This window comes from Dendropsophus ebraccatus, chromosome 4 (assembly GCF_027789765.1).
Source record: "Dendropsophus ebraccatus isolate aDenEbr1 chromosome 4, aDenEbr1.pat, whole genome shotgun sequence".
In the NCBI taxonomy this organism is placed as follows: Eukaryota; Metazoa; Chordata; class Amphibia; order Anura; family Hylidae; genus Dendropsophus; species Dendropsophus ebraccatus.
The window spans coordinates 130,364,976-130,382,267 of record NC_091457.1 but is presented as its reverse complement, the minus strand read 5'-3'; the positions used below and the strand labels follow the sequence as shown (position 1 = coordinate 130,382,267).

General features: G+C 39.1%; 1 protein-coding gene across 1 annotated transcript in view; it reads left to right on the top strand.

Moving 5' to 3' along the window:
• The window catches only part of CACNA2D3 (calcium voltage-gated channel auxiliary subunit alpha2delta 3), a 636,447-nt gene that overhangs the window by 397,342 nt on the left and 221,813 nt on the right, over window positions 1-17,292 (top strand). The window contains exons 14-16 of the mRNA XM_069967934.1: window positions 2,287-2,358; window positions 5,860-5,940; window positions 13,676-13,750. Of these exons, the coding sequence (XP_069824035.1) occupies window positions 2,287-2,358; window positions 5,860-5,940; window positions 13,676-13,750 (228 nt within the window). The remainder of the gene's footprint in view (window positions 1-2,286; window positions 2,359-5,859; window positions 5,941-13,675; window positions 13,751-17,292) is intronic.

The window sequence follows — 17,292 nt, the reverse complement described above, 5'->3', positions numbered from 1 at the left end:
AGTGGATGCCCCAATTCTTAAAAATGCTGTGAACCTTCGGCCATTGCGATCCCACAAGGATGGGAATAATTGAGGACTGCATTATATCCAACTCTATCAATTCTTCATTTCGCTCATCTGGGCTGTACAGTAATGAAATGCATCACACATAATATATAATCTGAGTTTTCTATTGTGGTGTTTTTAATAAAATAACAATTCAGATGATAACCATAAATAATATGCGGTCTTAACTTCAAAGCACAATAGTCAGCACTTAGTATTTATTGCATGGTATCATATCATTGCGTAACTCTGCCTGGTTCAACTGAGATTGTTAATTGCACATTTTTGCTCTATGTATGCACATAGATCAGGGGATGTGTCCAGTTCCCGTCTCATCACATAGCCACATATGTAAGAGGACATAGAATCAATAGCACACACAGTGAAATAGACAGTGAAATATTAGGTGGCAACCATCTGGAAAGTTAGACAGGAATCTCCATATTGCATCAAGTGCAAGGCCCTTCTTCCAGATCCATCCCTTGGTATGGATAGTGAACTTTTTTTTTTCTTACTACATTGTACAGTTTGTATCTAAGATTTTTGTTTTTCCTTTCTTGAACTGATCTTGAACTACATCATTTCTTTTCTATAAGGTTATGGTAAGTTCTTCTAAACTTTTAGTTCACACATCCTTGCATCTCCTGTTGGTTAAGTCCATTCTTAAATCTTTTGCAAAGAACACACTGCTCTTGGACACACATGGACACAAATGCCACTGTCGTTGAAAATCTAAATCAACAGTAGATGTGAAATGAAACACGTTTGCAATATACATTGTTACCATGCTGTAAAACAAAGCTGAACTTATCAGAAATCCAGGTCCAGTCTCCTGAAGGCAGATTTTCTGAGCTGGTTGAGAAAAACAGACTAAACACAGAGGAGGAGATTTATCAAAGGGTGTAAAATTTAGACTGGTGCAAACTGCCCACAGCAACCAATCACAGCTCCTCTTTCCTTTCAGCACTGCCTAAAGCTCAGCTGTGATTGGTTGCTGTGGGCAGTTTGCACCAGTCTAAATTTTACACCCTTTGATAAATCTCCCCTAGAGAGTACAGAGAGTCACGGCTCGATGTGTCCATTAATCACATGACTGACTTCTCTGTGAGCACTCAGATGACTTGGGATACACAGGACTTCCTGTTTTCTGACTATTTCCTGGTTTCTGAAAAAAAAAAAACTGTCAGAAAACAGGAAGTCCCATGTTTTCTATGATAACTAAAAATAAATAGTGAATGTAACTTGCAAACCTGCTTTATATCACATCTATTGCTTATTTAGATTCTGAAAGTTATAATGACCGTGACACGTTAACAATCAAACACATGTGCAATGTTCAGACAAGTGATAAGAGAGATCCTGCAGGTTTGTGGCTATGGGTGGGACTGTGGATGTATGAATGCGGTCTTACATTGCTGGGTTGTCTATCACTGCAGTGTTGACTGATTCCAAGAAGCAACCAGTATAGTTCTGTAAATGGGAAACCAAGTAATTAAAGATTAGCGAACTGGCCCGAGGTTCAAATGCGTATGAATCTGAACCATCGGCATTTGAATTTGAATTCCTGTTCCATGGTGAAGGTGGAGACAGCCCAAGCCCCACCTGGAAAACAGGGATACAGCCTATTACCTAGGCTGTATTCCTGTTTTCCATGCAAGACTTGGGCTGTCTCCGCCTTTCCCACAGAATGAGAAGACATCGGGATTCAAATGTCGATGGCTCAGGTTCATAAGGACCCGAACCTCGGCCTGGTTCGTTCTTCTCTACAAGTAATATTGGGGCAAATTACGTGTCTGTTTATGTTAACATTAGTCTTTCCCTGATGTGGTCTTGCTTTTTCAGGTTGCTATAGGGGTAACAGTATTTTTGACAGACCTCTTCTATATATTCTTACTATGAAACCAGAATTCCTGATGAAAACCTTTAAACATTTAGGGTATGTCAAAAAATCCTGCGTAATCTATTCAGTGCATATGTATGTTACGTCTAGTCCATGTCTACACATTACGTTTAGTCCAGTCACTTCAATTTACTTTTTTTTTTAGCTGCGTCTTTCATGTCTTGATCACTTTGGTCTGAGGTTTATAGACTTTTATGTCCTTTGCAAAATGGATCAAGAGGTTTTCGCTAAGCACCAACCATTGTTGAGTCAACTGCACCTTTACAGCCGAGATACTATTGTCCAATGTTCACACCTTAATCTCAAGTGCTGCGTGTGACTGACCCTTTCTCTCTATCCAGCTTGCCGATGATCAGGGATTGGTTCTGATGACAACTGTTGCAATGCCGGTGTTCAGTAAACAGAATGAAACCGTAAGTATGGTGATAGCCGGTGGGTATAATGTATTTGTTGTGAAGAGGTTTCATGAGCCCTCAATGAGTATAGGTATTTTATTGTAATTAAATACTGTAATTCCTAAAGAAGTTATGCAGGATTAGAAGCAGAAAAGTTACTTTCTTGCAGAAACAGCACCACCGCTGTTCTGAGGTTGTGTGTGGTTTTGCAATTCAGCTCCATTCATTCAATGAAACTAAGCTGCAAAACCCACACCAAAACCAAGGACAAGGAGAGGTTATGTTACTAGAAGAAAGTGGACATGATTTTCTATGCCTAGACAACCCCTAAAGCAGCTCCAATAGGCTTCCTGACCACTATTCAGCTGTCACAGTATTGGCCCCTTCTGAACTATCTATATAGTGAATGTTATCTGCGGCTGCTGAATCCTGAATCCTGCTATTTCTTTGCTCATCAGATTGTAAAGAGGGTTGCGTCATTATCTAGGAATATCTTTACATTACATTATTGGGCTTTATAGCAGATTCAAATTGCAAAACCTGCTGAAAACAAAGACCTGAGACAATTTACAGTGTTGGCGGAGTTTAAGAGCATGTTAGGAAGGCTTTGAACTTTTTAGATGATGGGATTCTCAGACATCTGGTAAAGGCTACAATAAATTCTGTGGCCGACACAAATGAAACAACAAAAGCGATAGAAAGTTATTTTAAACTGGTTTACTTTTAGGACAATGGGGAAAAGGAGTCTTGTTACCTGGAGGACATGAAGTGTTCAGACTACATCTAAGGACAAGGCTGGTTTATATAAGACCCATACTAAGAATACTTACAGTGTATTAACATTATCTATCTATCTATCTATCTATCTATCTATCTATACAAAAAGGATCGCCCACAGCACTCCAGATAAGTTGAAAATTCAAAAAAAGTGTTTTATTCCATGATGGTGCAGCACAGCAAACAAGTCCACTTTAGTGCACCTGCGTATGTCTGCCTGAGGTTCCTGAATCCCAAACAGCCAGAGTGGTGAGCCGGATCACAGTGTGATGATATAAAGAAAAATGTTTTTTCATCTATGTTCATAACTTTATTATTATGTAATCCGCCGTCCGGCTTAAGCTTAATCTTTTATTACACACTAATTTTTCACTTTTTGTATTATACACTCAGAATGTATTCACATTGTGTTTGCCTGTCAAACTCTGATTAATCCAACACCTGTGCACCAATCACGTCCCTGCACTAATTACCACACATGTATAAAGAGGTCTGTTGTTTTCTGTTAGTCATGCTTGAAAAAGACGACGGTAGGTCGTCGAAACGTCGCACTTTTGACTTGTTTGCTGTGCTGCACCATCATGGAATAAAACACTTTTTTTGAATTTTCAACTTATCTGGAGTGCTGTGGGCGATCCTTTTTGTATATATTTTGGAAGTCTTGGTCAAGACCACCTGCTGGCACCCTCCTACAACAAGTTGTGCTGCTCTAGCTATACCTATACTATATCTATCTATCTATATATCTATCTATCTATCTATCTATCTATCTACAGTATCTATCTATCTATCTATCTATCTTCTATCTAGAGTATCTATCTATCAATCTATCTATCTATCCATCTATCTTCTATCTGTTTATCATCTATCTATCTATCTATCTATCTATCTATCTTGTATCTATTTATCATCTATCTATCTATCTATCTCCTATCTATCTATCTTTATCTATCTATTTATCTTCTATCTATCTATCTATCTATCTATCTATCTATCTATCTATCTTTATCTAATCTCGCTTTATATCCATCGCATTACATATTTAGCTTCCTTCCTTCATTGCTTCCTTCCTTCCTGGACAGGATCTGTCACACACCAACAATAAAGTAACTGACGACCACTTTGGTTTTTGTGGGGTCTGTAGAGAAGACTACTGAGATAAACTGCATTATTCTGTCCATCAACTCTGATGCTACTATTGATGGAGCCCCGGAGGGTAGAGTGAACAACTCTATGGTTTATATGAGAACATTACTAGGAATATTTACCATGTATTAATTTATCAAGTTCTTAGATCTATCTATCTATCTATCTATCTATCTATCTATCTATCTATCTATCTATCTTTCTTTCTATCTATGTATCTATCAATAATAAGGTGCATTGCCTCTTGATGGATGCCTGCAGATGAAGATTAGACTCCTCTCTTCCAAAGTAAATGTAAAAAAGTTCTTGCAGCTCTCCAAAGATCGTAAAGACAAAGTGAATTTTATTCCATAGAAAAGTGAGATTTGTATAGGCTATTCTATGGAATAAAATTTACTTTGTCTTTAGAGTGCCACAAGAACTTTGTTACATCTATCTATCTATTAATATTATCATGATAATTATTATTATTATAATTATTTTTATTATCTTCTTCTGTCTATCCGTCTATCATCTATCTATCTATCTATCTATCTATCTATCTATGCTTGAAAATGGCGGTAATGGACTGCCGAAACGTTGCACCATAACCTGTTTGCTGTGCTGTGCACTTATGAAATAAAATCACATTGAACTGATCCTTTGGAGTGTCGGGATACATCTATTTGACTGGTATCTATCTATCTATCTATCTCTCTATCTATCTATCTATCTATCTATCTATCTATCTATCTATCTAGTATCTATCTCACGTTAAATCAGCACAGCAGATCTTTCTTTCTTTCTTTCTTTCTTTCTTTCTTTCTGTTATTATGGAACCTATAATGGCAGTGCAGGATCAGTCACATACTGCACTCTTCTTCCTATCAAATCTGATGCAGCTTTTGATGGAGCCCCTGAGGGTAGTGTGAATACAGCCTATCTCTCTCTGTTATTTCTGTCTATCTGTCTTCTACATAGTAGGTGTTCTGACTCAGAGCTGATCAGCTATTGTCCTCATTTGCCCTACAACCGATTACACAGCACTGACTGCATTCACACCCCAGCCTATTCCTCCAAAAGGAGAGCAAGGAATCCCCTTCCAGAACATCTACAATGAACGGACAGGGATTAGCCAAAAGCTAAAACCAAAACGCTGAGAATTTACAGTGCCTTTGAATCCCATCTAACAAATGAGTGCACAGTATCACTTGTTTCCATTATCTGTGGCATGCTGTCCTGGAAAACTCCCATTTAAAACACCCAGAGACATAGAATGGAAATCGACGTAATAATTGCAACCATAAATGTGTCAGTTCCCCTCTGATGTCTTTTAGAAATACGTATTTGTTGATTGCTGTTGATACATTTCTCATGTTGAACCGTTCCCCATCCAAACGAGAAGAGGAAAAAAAATCGGAGCTGTTTTTCCTCATTCTCCTTTCATTCATATCCATCAGTGTCTCCAAGCGTCGGCACAACAAAGCCCCGAGTCATCTGTGCATTGTAATAGATTTATGACAACGTGAAAATAATTAGTGCACGTCTGTAAGGTTTTACCAATGGATGTTTACCTTAGCGAGATGCCTGTTTTCCCTCAATTCTTGTTTTGTGCAGAGATCAAAGGGTGTTCTCCTAGGTGTGGTTGGCACAGATGTTCCAGTTAAAGAACTTTTAAAGGCCATTCCAAAATATAAGGTAAGCCTTCAAAAGTAAACAGCCTCCTATTTATGGGATGTTTATGTGACGCGCCCATCGCTGAGAGAGGGAGGGATATAAAAAAAAAGAGACAAGCGTCTGGCATTGCTTCCAGGTGAGCACTTGCTTAACTCGAGTCCAATAAAAAAAAGGATTCATACAGCCACTATATAATCACTGAAGACATGTACATATGCCTTATAAGCTGCCAGCTGTGATCTGCACATGCACAGGTTATATCACCAATATTATACCAAAAAGACGCAAGAATCATGTGATCAGTCTACAAAATACTATAGATCTGGCTAGTGATACACAATAATAAGATTATGGCTGCCTATTGATTTTGACTGGTTGACCAAGAAGCCAAAAGCGAAGCAGGGGTATAATGGCATGACACAGTGTTAGAACCCACCATACAAAGATAGGTGGGAGCTGAGGGATTATAAATTGGCATGCAGCCCATGTTCCAACAACAGAACTATCACCCTAGAACCCTTCCCCATCTTACAATGATGATGTACCCTAAGGCTGGGTTCACAACGTATGACGCCGGCTATTCTGTGACATGGCCGTGTCACAGACCGGCCGGTGTAAGTGAATTTTATCCCAGCCAGTACTGCAGCAACAGCCAGATGAAATTCTTTTCTTTTGAATTGGAATGGAGGCACATACAGGCGTTCCTGCATTCCAATTCACCATAGCCGACAATGTTAAGTGTTGCCGGAGCCGCACTTTACATTGTCTGCTCTGCCAGTCTTTTACAGCGGCTATTCAATGAAGAGCAGCTACACAAAACTGACATGTCAGTTTTTTTATCTGTGGCCGCAAGGAATTTTGGCAGGAGTGAATACAGAGTGTTTATACACTCCGTCCGGAATTCATTGAAATTAACGTGATAGGCAATTTCATTAAATAATGGCCATGGTTGCAAAAGTGCAACTACAGCCGTTGTTTAATAGAATTATACGTAGTGTATGAATTTCAGGACTTGGCCCCCCATCTCACTGCCCACTGCTTAGGCTGGGTTCACACAACTTTTTTAGCAATTTTTTTTTCTTCTGTTTTTGCAAAAAAAAAAAAAAAAAAAAACGCATTCTTTTATTTTAATCTACATACCGGACCTTATTTTTGTTTACAGTAAAAAAAAAAAATGCGTTGATCCTTTTTTTTTTTTTTTTGGAAGTCACTGGAAAAACGGATGAAAATGGATGCACACAAATGCATCCATTTTTTCATTTTTTTCTTTTTTTAAATTGCTGGAAAAAAAAAACGGATTGCAAAAACGTACAGTAGGGTTAACCCAGCCTTACCGAGACGCAGATCAGCAATGAACATAGGTGCAGAGCATGCCTGTATGCACTGGCCCTTTGTGTCTAAGTAGCAGCTAAATAGTAAGACATTTTTAATAAAGACAATTTACACAGTTGCTTCATTTTGCATTTATAAATAAAAATCAATAATAATAAAAATTGGTGTAGAGGTGTCCATAGCCTTTAGTTAAAACTGTAGATATTACGGTATCATTTTTATGCTATGTTCACACTACGGGAACATGTCATTATTTTAAAGGTGGCCATCTACTGATAATGACAGGGGCAAATAAGGATTAGCCTTTTCCCTAATAAAATCCTGTAATGGAAACATAGCCTTAAAGTCATACAATATTACACAGTCCATAATGAAGCATAAGGCCATATTCACACATGGCAAATGAGCAGCCGATTTGTGATACAGCCATGTCACAGAACGGCTGCTGTCTGAGATGTTCAACCCAGCTGGTACTGCAGTACCAGCCGGGTTAACATCCCTTAATTGGAATGCTAGTCTGGAGCCGTTCTTTACATTGTCTGCACAGTCTATTTTGTGCAGCCTCTATTCAATGAATAGCAGTTGCACAAAACTGATATGTCAGTTTTCTGTGCAGCCACATGGAATCCCGGCCGCAGTGTATGCAGTGTGTATACACTCCACTCGGGATTCCATAGGGTTTAATGTGATCGGCCATTAAACGGCCATGATACGGCGATTAAACAACGGCCGTATTTGCAAACTTGCAACAATGGCTGTTGTTAAATAAAAAAATTCATTGTGTGAACATGGCCTAAAAAAACACACTATGGTTATGAATGGCAGCGGCAGGGTATCAGGAGACACGTTCTATAGAAAGTCTATGGGCCCATCTCCTGCAGCAGGAGGAGACAACACTCTCCCTATTTATTTTAGCAATTGGTGGGGGATCTCAGCACCCAGACCTCACCAACTTTAAATAATAATAATAATAATAATAATAATAATAATAATATTTATGATAATAATATTTATTTGTATAGCGCCAACATATTCTGCACCCCTTTTATAAATATATAAATACAATACAGGTTATATTTATGTTAAGTTATACAATGAATAAATTAAAATAATATTAAAAGTACAGAATTAGAGATCTGCTCTCGAGAGTGTACAGACTAGGATGACTGCAGGTGACACAAGAGGCAACAAGTGCTTTATTTGTTGATGTTCCAGTCATTGTACATAAAATCTCAAAGTTCCTATAGCTGATTGGGCGAGCCAGTCACAAGCCATTATCTGAGTTCAGGTAGCAGGTACAAAGTAGATGCACCAAAGAGGTTATGGAGAGGATGCAGAAGGGATAGCAGAGAGGGAGAAGAGATTGAGAAATGTTATAAGCGCATCTGAAGAGATGAGTCTTCAGGCACGTTTGCAACTGGGGGTGTTGGAAATTAGTCTGAACTCTATGGGTAGGGAGTTCCAGACAACTGGTGCAGCACGAGAGAAGTCCTGGAGGTGGGAGTGAGAGGTTCTGATTATGAAAGAGGTTAGTGTAAGGTCATTATCAGAACTCAGAGCACGGGAAGGATGATGGGTGCATTTAATGGGTAACCAGTGCAGTGACTGGCACAGGGGGGAGACATCAGTATAACGGCTGGAAAGGAAGATGAGCCTGGCTGCTGCGTTCAGGATAGACTGGAGAGAGGAGAGCTTAGAGAAAGGAAGACCGATTAGTAGGGAGTTTCAGTAGTCAAGATGGGAGTGGATCAGGGCGACAGTCAGAGTCTGAGCGGTGTCAGTGGTGAGAAATGGGCGGATTCTGGAGATGTATTTGAGATGTAGGTGACAGGAGCGAGTAAGAGCTTAGATATAGATCAGAGTCTAGCATAACCCCCAGACATCGAGCTTGATGCACAGGAGTGATGCTAGTACCACAGACTGAGAGGGAGTTGTCAGGTTTAGGTTTGTTAGAGGGAGGGAATACAAGAAGTTCAGTTTTAGAGAGATTAAGTTTGAGAAAGAGAGGTCATAGTGTCAGAGAGAGCAGATAGACAGTCACTAGTATTGTGTAGAAATGCAGGGGTGATGTCACGGGAAGAGGTGTATAACTGGGTGTCATCGGCATAGAGATGGTATTGCAGGCCAAACCTGCTGATGGTCTGTCCGATGGGGGCTGTATAGAGGGAGAAGAGGAGGGGACCCAGGACTGATCCCTGGGGAACCCCAACAGAGAGAGGTAAGAGAGAAGAATTAGAGCCCGAGAAGGATACACTGAAGTAGCGATCAGAGAGGTAGGAAGAAAACCAGGAGAGAACAGAGTCTTTAAGACCAAGAGAGTTGAGCATGGAGAGGAGGAGCCGGTGGTCCACAGTCTCAAGCGCCGCTGAGAGATCGAGGAGAATCAGCAAGGAGTAGTTTCCTTGTGACTTGGCCTTCAGGAGGTCGTTTGCCACCTTGAGGAGAGCAGTTTCAGTTTCTATTTAGTAACACTTTAAAAAATACCAATTTTCTACAATTAAAACCTGTCAATTTTATAGTTTATAGAAGTTTAGTTAATTTCTGTAGGTGGGTGGTTGTGTGTGTGTGTGTATATATATATATATATATATATATATATATATATATATATATATATAGGCTATGTTCACACTGTGTACGAATCCGTACGCAGGTCTTACACTGCCGTACATGTGCAGCTGAAACTACGGGCGTGGGAAAAATCGACATGTGGCCGGATGCGTACACACCGTGAACATACGCCCGTAGTACAGTTATGCTTCCCTAGCTTGTTTCGAAGCGATCTGAGGCAGGTCATTTACTTGGAAATCTTCGCCCAGCCCCGTAAACCACACAGAACTCTTTGGATCGAAAAATCAAGTTCAATTTTGCTGAAATAAGTACTCCGTACGGGACCGCATGGAAATCCACGGCCGTGAGTTTCAACATTTCCGTCCTCAAACAATGGTCTTGTTCATTTTTCACGGTGCCATATACGATCCGGTCGTAAGCTCATACGTAGTGTGCACTGTGCGGGCGTATATCGTATACTTTCAAGCGAACGCATCAACCTCAAAACTACGTGCGTACATTCGCGGTTCGCACTACGGACGCGTTCATACGCAGTGTGAACATAGCCATACAGTGTGTGTGTGTGTGTGTGTGTGTGTATATATATATATATATATATATATATATATATATATATATGCGTGCAGATATGTTTAATTCCAATAGTTATGTTTACATCCAATACCACTTTATGTGGGCCATATGCATCCAACACATTTCTTATGTTGTAGTATAGATGTGCCATTTTCCGTCTCCAAATTTGACATTACAGTATTGCACTTCAGCCTATTTTCTCCCGTTTTGTACACTGTTCCTCGGTATGTTTTTTTTCCTATTATCCATACAGACCTCTGCTCATTTTTCACCAGGGTCACATTAATATGATGACTGGCAGTTTATTTGCTTCCTGCCGTTTACTTGGTCATTTTTGTCATAGAACAATAAAAAATGAATCTATGCGTGTTGCATTAGAACATAAACAAGTAGCAAATGTGCCCCTGCTATTCACTGCAAGTTCCCTTCTCCCCTCCTGTTTTTGGGGAATGTTAAATAAAATGTTCCATTTTGATGCTTAGGGAAACCAGATGGAGAGAGAATGTATGAATGGAGCACAGGTGTTCTGCAGCGGCTGCTCCGCTCCCCCCACTGTTATAAACTGCTTGTGCTTTTTTCCTCATATGTTTTACTTCTTACCTTCTATAAACAAACTTTTTAATGCTGGAAAATTAGAAATCGATCTACAACAATGTATTGTATTATAACTGTAACCGCTCACCGCATACGTCCATGATAAAAGGAAAAAGAGCAGTGCCAAGGTCTGTGCAAAACATTACAGGGGATTTACGATAGTTCTTTGGCTGCAGAAAATCGATTTGTTAAAAAAAAAACATAATACTTAAACATAAACATAATACTTCCTAAATGATAATACCATACAATGCCTATATAATACCAACATACAGTTCCCACATAATACCGCCACACTGTGCTCCTATAGCACCATACATTGCCCACAGAATAAGACAGAACACTGCTCCCATCACACCACCATATAATGGTCACATAATATTAACACACAGGGGGACTGTTATCAAGACTGGCTCACTCATACACTGGTCGTAAATAAAGCCCCGCCCGCATTTATCGCACACCTCTTAGTAAAGCTTGTGGAACCTGCACCTGTCGCAGAACTTTTGCAGAAATCTACACCTGCTGTGGAGCAAGTGTAAATTTCTGCATGATTTATGCCTCTTTCCAGGTGTAAACCATGATAACTTGTGTGGGAGAGATGGCCACACCTCCTTCATGCCTTGCCACACCCCTTTCCGCCCACACCTGCCCATTAGGCGAGCGGGGCTTACCCCTGGCATACACTACTGAAAGGTGCCTTTTCTGTGGCGTACGCTAAGGGCCCATAATAATAAAGTGCTCACATACTATAATACCGCTATACAGTGCTATCATGATATCACCATAAGGCTATGTTCACACAATGTTTTTTCAGATCTGTTTAATTATGTCCGTCATAATGTTTCTTAATTGAAAAGTCCATTGTATTTAATAGTAAAAACAAAGAAAGAACGGTGAAAAAAGAAAAACTGTGTGAACAATTAATAAAAAAACATCCGCTGCTTGGAAAAAATGTCTGAATATAATGATAATGTTCATTAATTTGACGTCCGTGTGAAAAAACATCCGATATTCAATACATTGTGTGTATTGGATGTCTGCCTTTCCATTGACTTCAATACATTGCCATTGCAGTCAGTTAAATATCAGAATCGGCCACCTTTTCTCTATTTTTGATGTTGTGTGAACATAGCCTAATACTGTTATTCTATGAGCCTATATGATAGACATTCAAAATGGTCAAGTTTGGGGTGGGGAAGGTTTTGGAGACAAATGGTTCTCAGCAGTAGCGGATTATAATAGGTCCGTTTTGGGCGGTATCCCGGGGCCCTGAGCTTCTGGGGGGCCCATGGCCACCCAAACACACTTGTACTGTCAGTGGTGTATTGTTTCCTGGCTACAGTTCTGCCATGATTTGCCAAAAATTGCTGCTTTTTACTGTGGTTTTGCACAAATTAGGGCATCATGATATTATCTATCCTGTACTATGAACATCACGCTAGTGCTGCCGTAGTTACTGTAGGATGGGGGGGGGGGCAGGCTTGGTGAACAGTCCGGGGCCTATGAAAAATTAATCCACCTGGTTCTCAGGAAAAAATATAAACTGCTATGCTAATATATGCAGATTGAAACAAACAGATGTACAAAAGTCAGTTTTTTTTAGCCAAAATGCAAATGGACCATTAAAAAATGTTAAATTTTGCATCTGTTGTCGCATTTTTTAGCCCACTTTTGACGATGACAGGTTCCTTATAAACATTCATCCCCTCTCTCATAGATTATGTAAAATAATAATAATAATAATAATAATAAAAATAAAAATAATAATAATATCATCATTGGTATAGCTTAGTTCCTAATAGTCCCTAAAAATAAAAACTAATAAAATACTATGTTATCCTTGTTCTTTGATCACCTCAATAAAATTGTTAATTCTATGCTTGCCTGCACTGAAGTATACGGAATGTGGACGTCCAATACATAAAGTGGATTAAAAAAAATAATGATTATGACCATTATTATCGGACATCTTTTGCAAACAATGGACTTTATTTTTCAGTTGTTCCCACACCGTTTTTCTTTTTACCGTCCTTTCACCATCTTTACTATTTAATTCAATGGACTTTTCCAGTGTTTCTCAATTCCAGTCCTCAGGCCTCACCAACATGTCATGTTTTGAGGATATGTCATACAAAGATCACCTGTGATAATACCTGCATATAATTATGTCACCTGTGAAATACTAAGGAGATCCTCAAAACATGACCTGTTGGTGAGGCCTGAGGACTGGAATTGAGAAGCACTAGACTATTCAAGTAATGACACACCCAAAGGCCAATCAGTCCCCCTGAACTAGAATAATGTACCAACAGCCGACATTGCATTGACCCGCGGCCTAACCGGGAAAAAAACAAAAAAACAAAAACGGACGTTATTTTGTACTCAAAATGACGGGCCTCATTTTAAAAAGTATTAAATACACAAGAGAAAACGTTTTGGGAACATGGCCATGCAGCTATCCTTATTGCCTTGGTACCACAACAAAAACCCAGAAAACAAAACCTAGAAAACACGTGAAAGGGGTTAAATAATTTCTAGTTCGAAACTTAAAATAATTCTGGTTGAAAGCTTGAAATGTTTTGCTGGATCTAGCACAGTAAACTAGAATTTAATTGTGATACACAGTTTTTCTTTCCCATTTATTATTCTCTATGATTCTAAGTTTTGTCCCTTCTTCTTACAGCTGGGAATTCACGGATATGCTTTTGCTATTACAAACAATGGATACATCCTGACTCATCCAGAACTGAGGCCACTGGTAAGTAGAAGAATACAGTTATATATTACAGCTGTTGGATTAGTATACGCTGCATATACTGTACAATTGAGTTTACAGGATGGGAAAGGACATTACTGGCATGTAGAGATTTAATGTTGCCATTTGAGCAGCAGGTGGCGCTGTAGCATCATTTTACTGGATATAAAATGAAATCCTTGCTTTTTTTGTCTGCTTATTTAATTTTCTCATTTATTAAAACCAGATCTGAAAACCATCCTGCGCAGTATATGGTTTAAGGAATTTTATACATGTCTGTGACATAAAAAAAAAATGTAAAACTTATTTTCTTTTCTGGATTAAATAATGGCACTCAGTAGCATAAGCAGGAGGTAATATGTGTTTATGGGGTTTGGGTAACGAAAAGAATAAGAGCTGGTAATTGTATCCTATGGTGTATGCCCTTATTCTGCACCATGGATCTCAATGTGAGGTGAAGGGCTTTGGCTGCTTTGCCAAGCCATAGAGTAAGTGTGTTAACCCCTTTCATTCTGTCACTGTAAAGTCATTGTAAGGCAATGTAAAGGTATTCCTTAGAGAAGAGTGTAAAAGGTTAGTTATCTATTCTATATTCTTATAGCACCCCTGCAGGGCATATGAAGCATTACATGGTGCTTGATGAAATCCATATTGGCTCCTCCTATGAGACAATTGCTAAAGTTTATGGGAACTCATCTCTGCCTTATATTGGATTTCTAAATGCATTTCCTAAAACAGACAACATATAAAAGATACAATAAAAGTCTCTTCTCCTGTAACCAATCCTTTTTTTCCATAAACAAGCCCACTCTTGCCCATGGGCTCTGTCTGGTTCATTCAGTCCCATTCAGTTTAATACCAGCTACAATACCAGTCCCAGCCTCTAAACAAGAGTGGCAATGTTTAAGCAGAAAGTAGCGTGGTTGGTCTTATTGGCACTGATGTGGGTTCACAGGTAATAACTGTTCACAAATGGTTTGGTTTGCAGGCAGGTTATCTATAGCAGGAATATATTACCTGCCAAGAGAAACCATGAATTACTTTATGTGCCAGGATATGCGGATCGCAGTGACCTGGCATCTATAACGTTGGCTTACAGCAAAACATAAACCATAAGGTCTGATTGTGTCTGTGCATGATAAATCATTACTGTTGGTGCTATACACAGACTATATATTATTAAAGGACAACTCTAGCGCTGATTTAAAAGAAAAAACTGAACTGAAGCTCCAGTTTGTGTCTTCATTTTTTCTTCACTTCCTGGTTTGGGCTTTCCCATGATGCACTTTGTCTCCTGTGATGTCTAACTGACTCTGTAAAACTGTTAGATGGCTTACAGCTTACTCAGCCAATCAGAGCGGAGCAACCTGAGTCATCTGACAAAGGGAGGCTGGCTTAACAGGACTTAGACCAGTTTCCTTCTTGATGATGTCAATGTCACAAAATGGCTGCCCCAGAAAAGCCTGGTGTCAACAGTCATTAGGTAAGAAGGAGTTTACTTAACTTCCTGGTGGGGGATTGAGGGGGGGAAAGATAGGGAAGGGGGGCAGATAGGTGATTGAATCATATTACAAAGTTATATAACTTTGTAATGTGTTTTAATTACTGGGAAAAAAAAGCTTTTCACCGGAGTTGTCCTTTAAGGTGGCCATGCACTTTGGATAACTGTCAGACCATGAAGAATTCCTTCTGACCTCCCATATATACAGTACAGCCGCATTTGGCTCAGTCAAGCATGCACGTGTTCTCTATGGGGAGAGGGGAATAAGCTGCTTCTTCTAAGATTCGGCCATATTGACCAAAATAAGTGATTTCTCCCAATATCTGACATCAAGGTAGACTGGCTATTCTAATATGTATTAACCTCAATTGATCCAGCCCTGTTATTCTTATATGCATAGCCTTTACACTCACATAACTCACATGGTTATAAAGATTATTGATGTTTCCCAAGTCACTTCAAAGGAATCCCCACCTATAATTACCAATCATAATTATAGGGAATAAATTATATTTCCTATTAAACATCCGGAGCTGGCATCCCTCCTTCGCCTTTAGGTCTGTTATAACATGTAGCTACTGTTTCTTCTGCTGTAATAGTGTATTGTTCTGTACATTGGGCCTGTGTGTGGTCAGCGAAGGCATGAAACTACTATGAGAATCAGCGTAGGAGAAGGCACAGCATGAAAATAAAACAAGGTGTGAACAGGTGAAAAAAAAATTATTTTGCAAAAGCAGGTAGCAAGTAATGAGTGTGTCAATTATTCGGCCTGTCATAGTCAATTACGGACGTTATTCTATTCTGTGTGTGCACTGCCACCAATTTCTCATCGACTTCAATAGAGTGCATTACTATATTGAAAATACGGCCGCATTTTTACCAAATAGTAGTGCTGCTCCATTCAGATCGTTAATTATCTGGCCAGTCCATAGTGAATTAAAGACGTTATTCTACACTGTGTGTGCACTGATGTCCAATTTCCCATTGATTTCAAAGGAGCGCATTATTACATTGAAAATATGGCCATATTTATACCAAATAGTACTGCCGCTCCATACTGATAGTAGATTCAGGATGCCATTTTCAATACTGCAGTGGGCTTCAGCAGTCAGACCCTTGTGATCATACCCTTATCTACTGTCTTGTTGGTAAGAGATTAATTGACTTTTTATACCTACCCCTGTCTGTATGGCAAAGCTGAAAACTGAGCTGCTAAAACAGGAATTATGAGTTTAAAGTGTACCCGTCAGCTGATCCGATCTGCACTGAATTCCTCTCGGTGGCTGGAAGTTGTGGTATCATGGCTACAAGAACCCCATTGGATCAGAATGGGGGGCACTCATATTACCGTCTCGGTGTGTTTGTAGCTATGGATGTTTCAAATTCTGGCAGCCATAAAGAATTCAGCAGCGATTGGGTCGGCGAACGTGTTGACAGGTACAGTTTAAGGCTAGGTTCACACTATGTAACTGTGCGGCTGTATTTTTTATGCGGCTGTAAATGTGCGGATGAAACTACGGCCGTGGGAAAAAATAGACATGCGGCTCAAAACATACGGTCATTTACTTGGAAATCTGGTTCAACTAAAAATAACAAATAAAATCTTAAGAAAGTGATGCAAACACCTCTGGATGCATTTGGGAAAGCAGGGAACACAGTTTACATGAATAGCTATTACCGGGGTTTGAGATCCTCTGCACTAATGCCGATGTCTCTCATGGTTAATCTATTAAAATAATAAAACACATTTTCGTTGTAATAAAGTGCCTTTCGTTGTTCAATAATTAAATTTAAACTAATCCATCATTTTGCAATTAAATATACTGTTAAAATAAATATATATATAAATAAATGTATATTTATATATATATTTATTTTTTGACAGTATATTTAATTGCACAATGATGGATTCGTTAGAATTAAATTATTGAACAACGAAACTGAATTTATTTAATCGAAAATGTGTTTTATTAATTAAATATTAATTAGTACAGGAAGCTCCATAAGCCGTTAATTCATATTGCCGGCAAAAGAGCATTCTGTA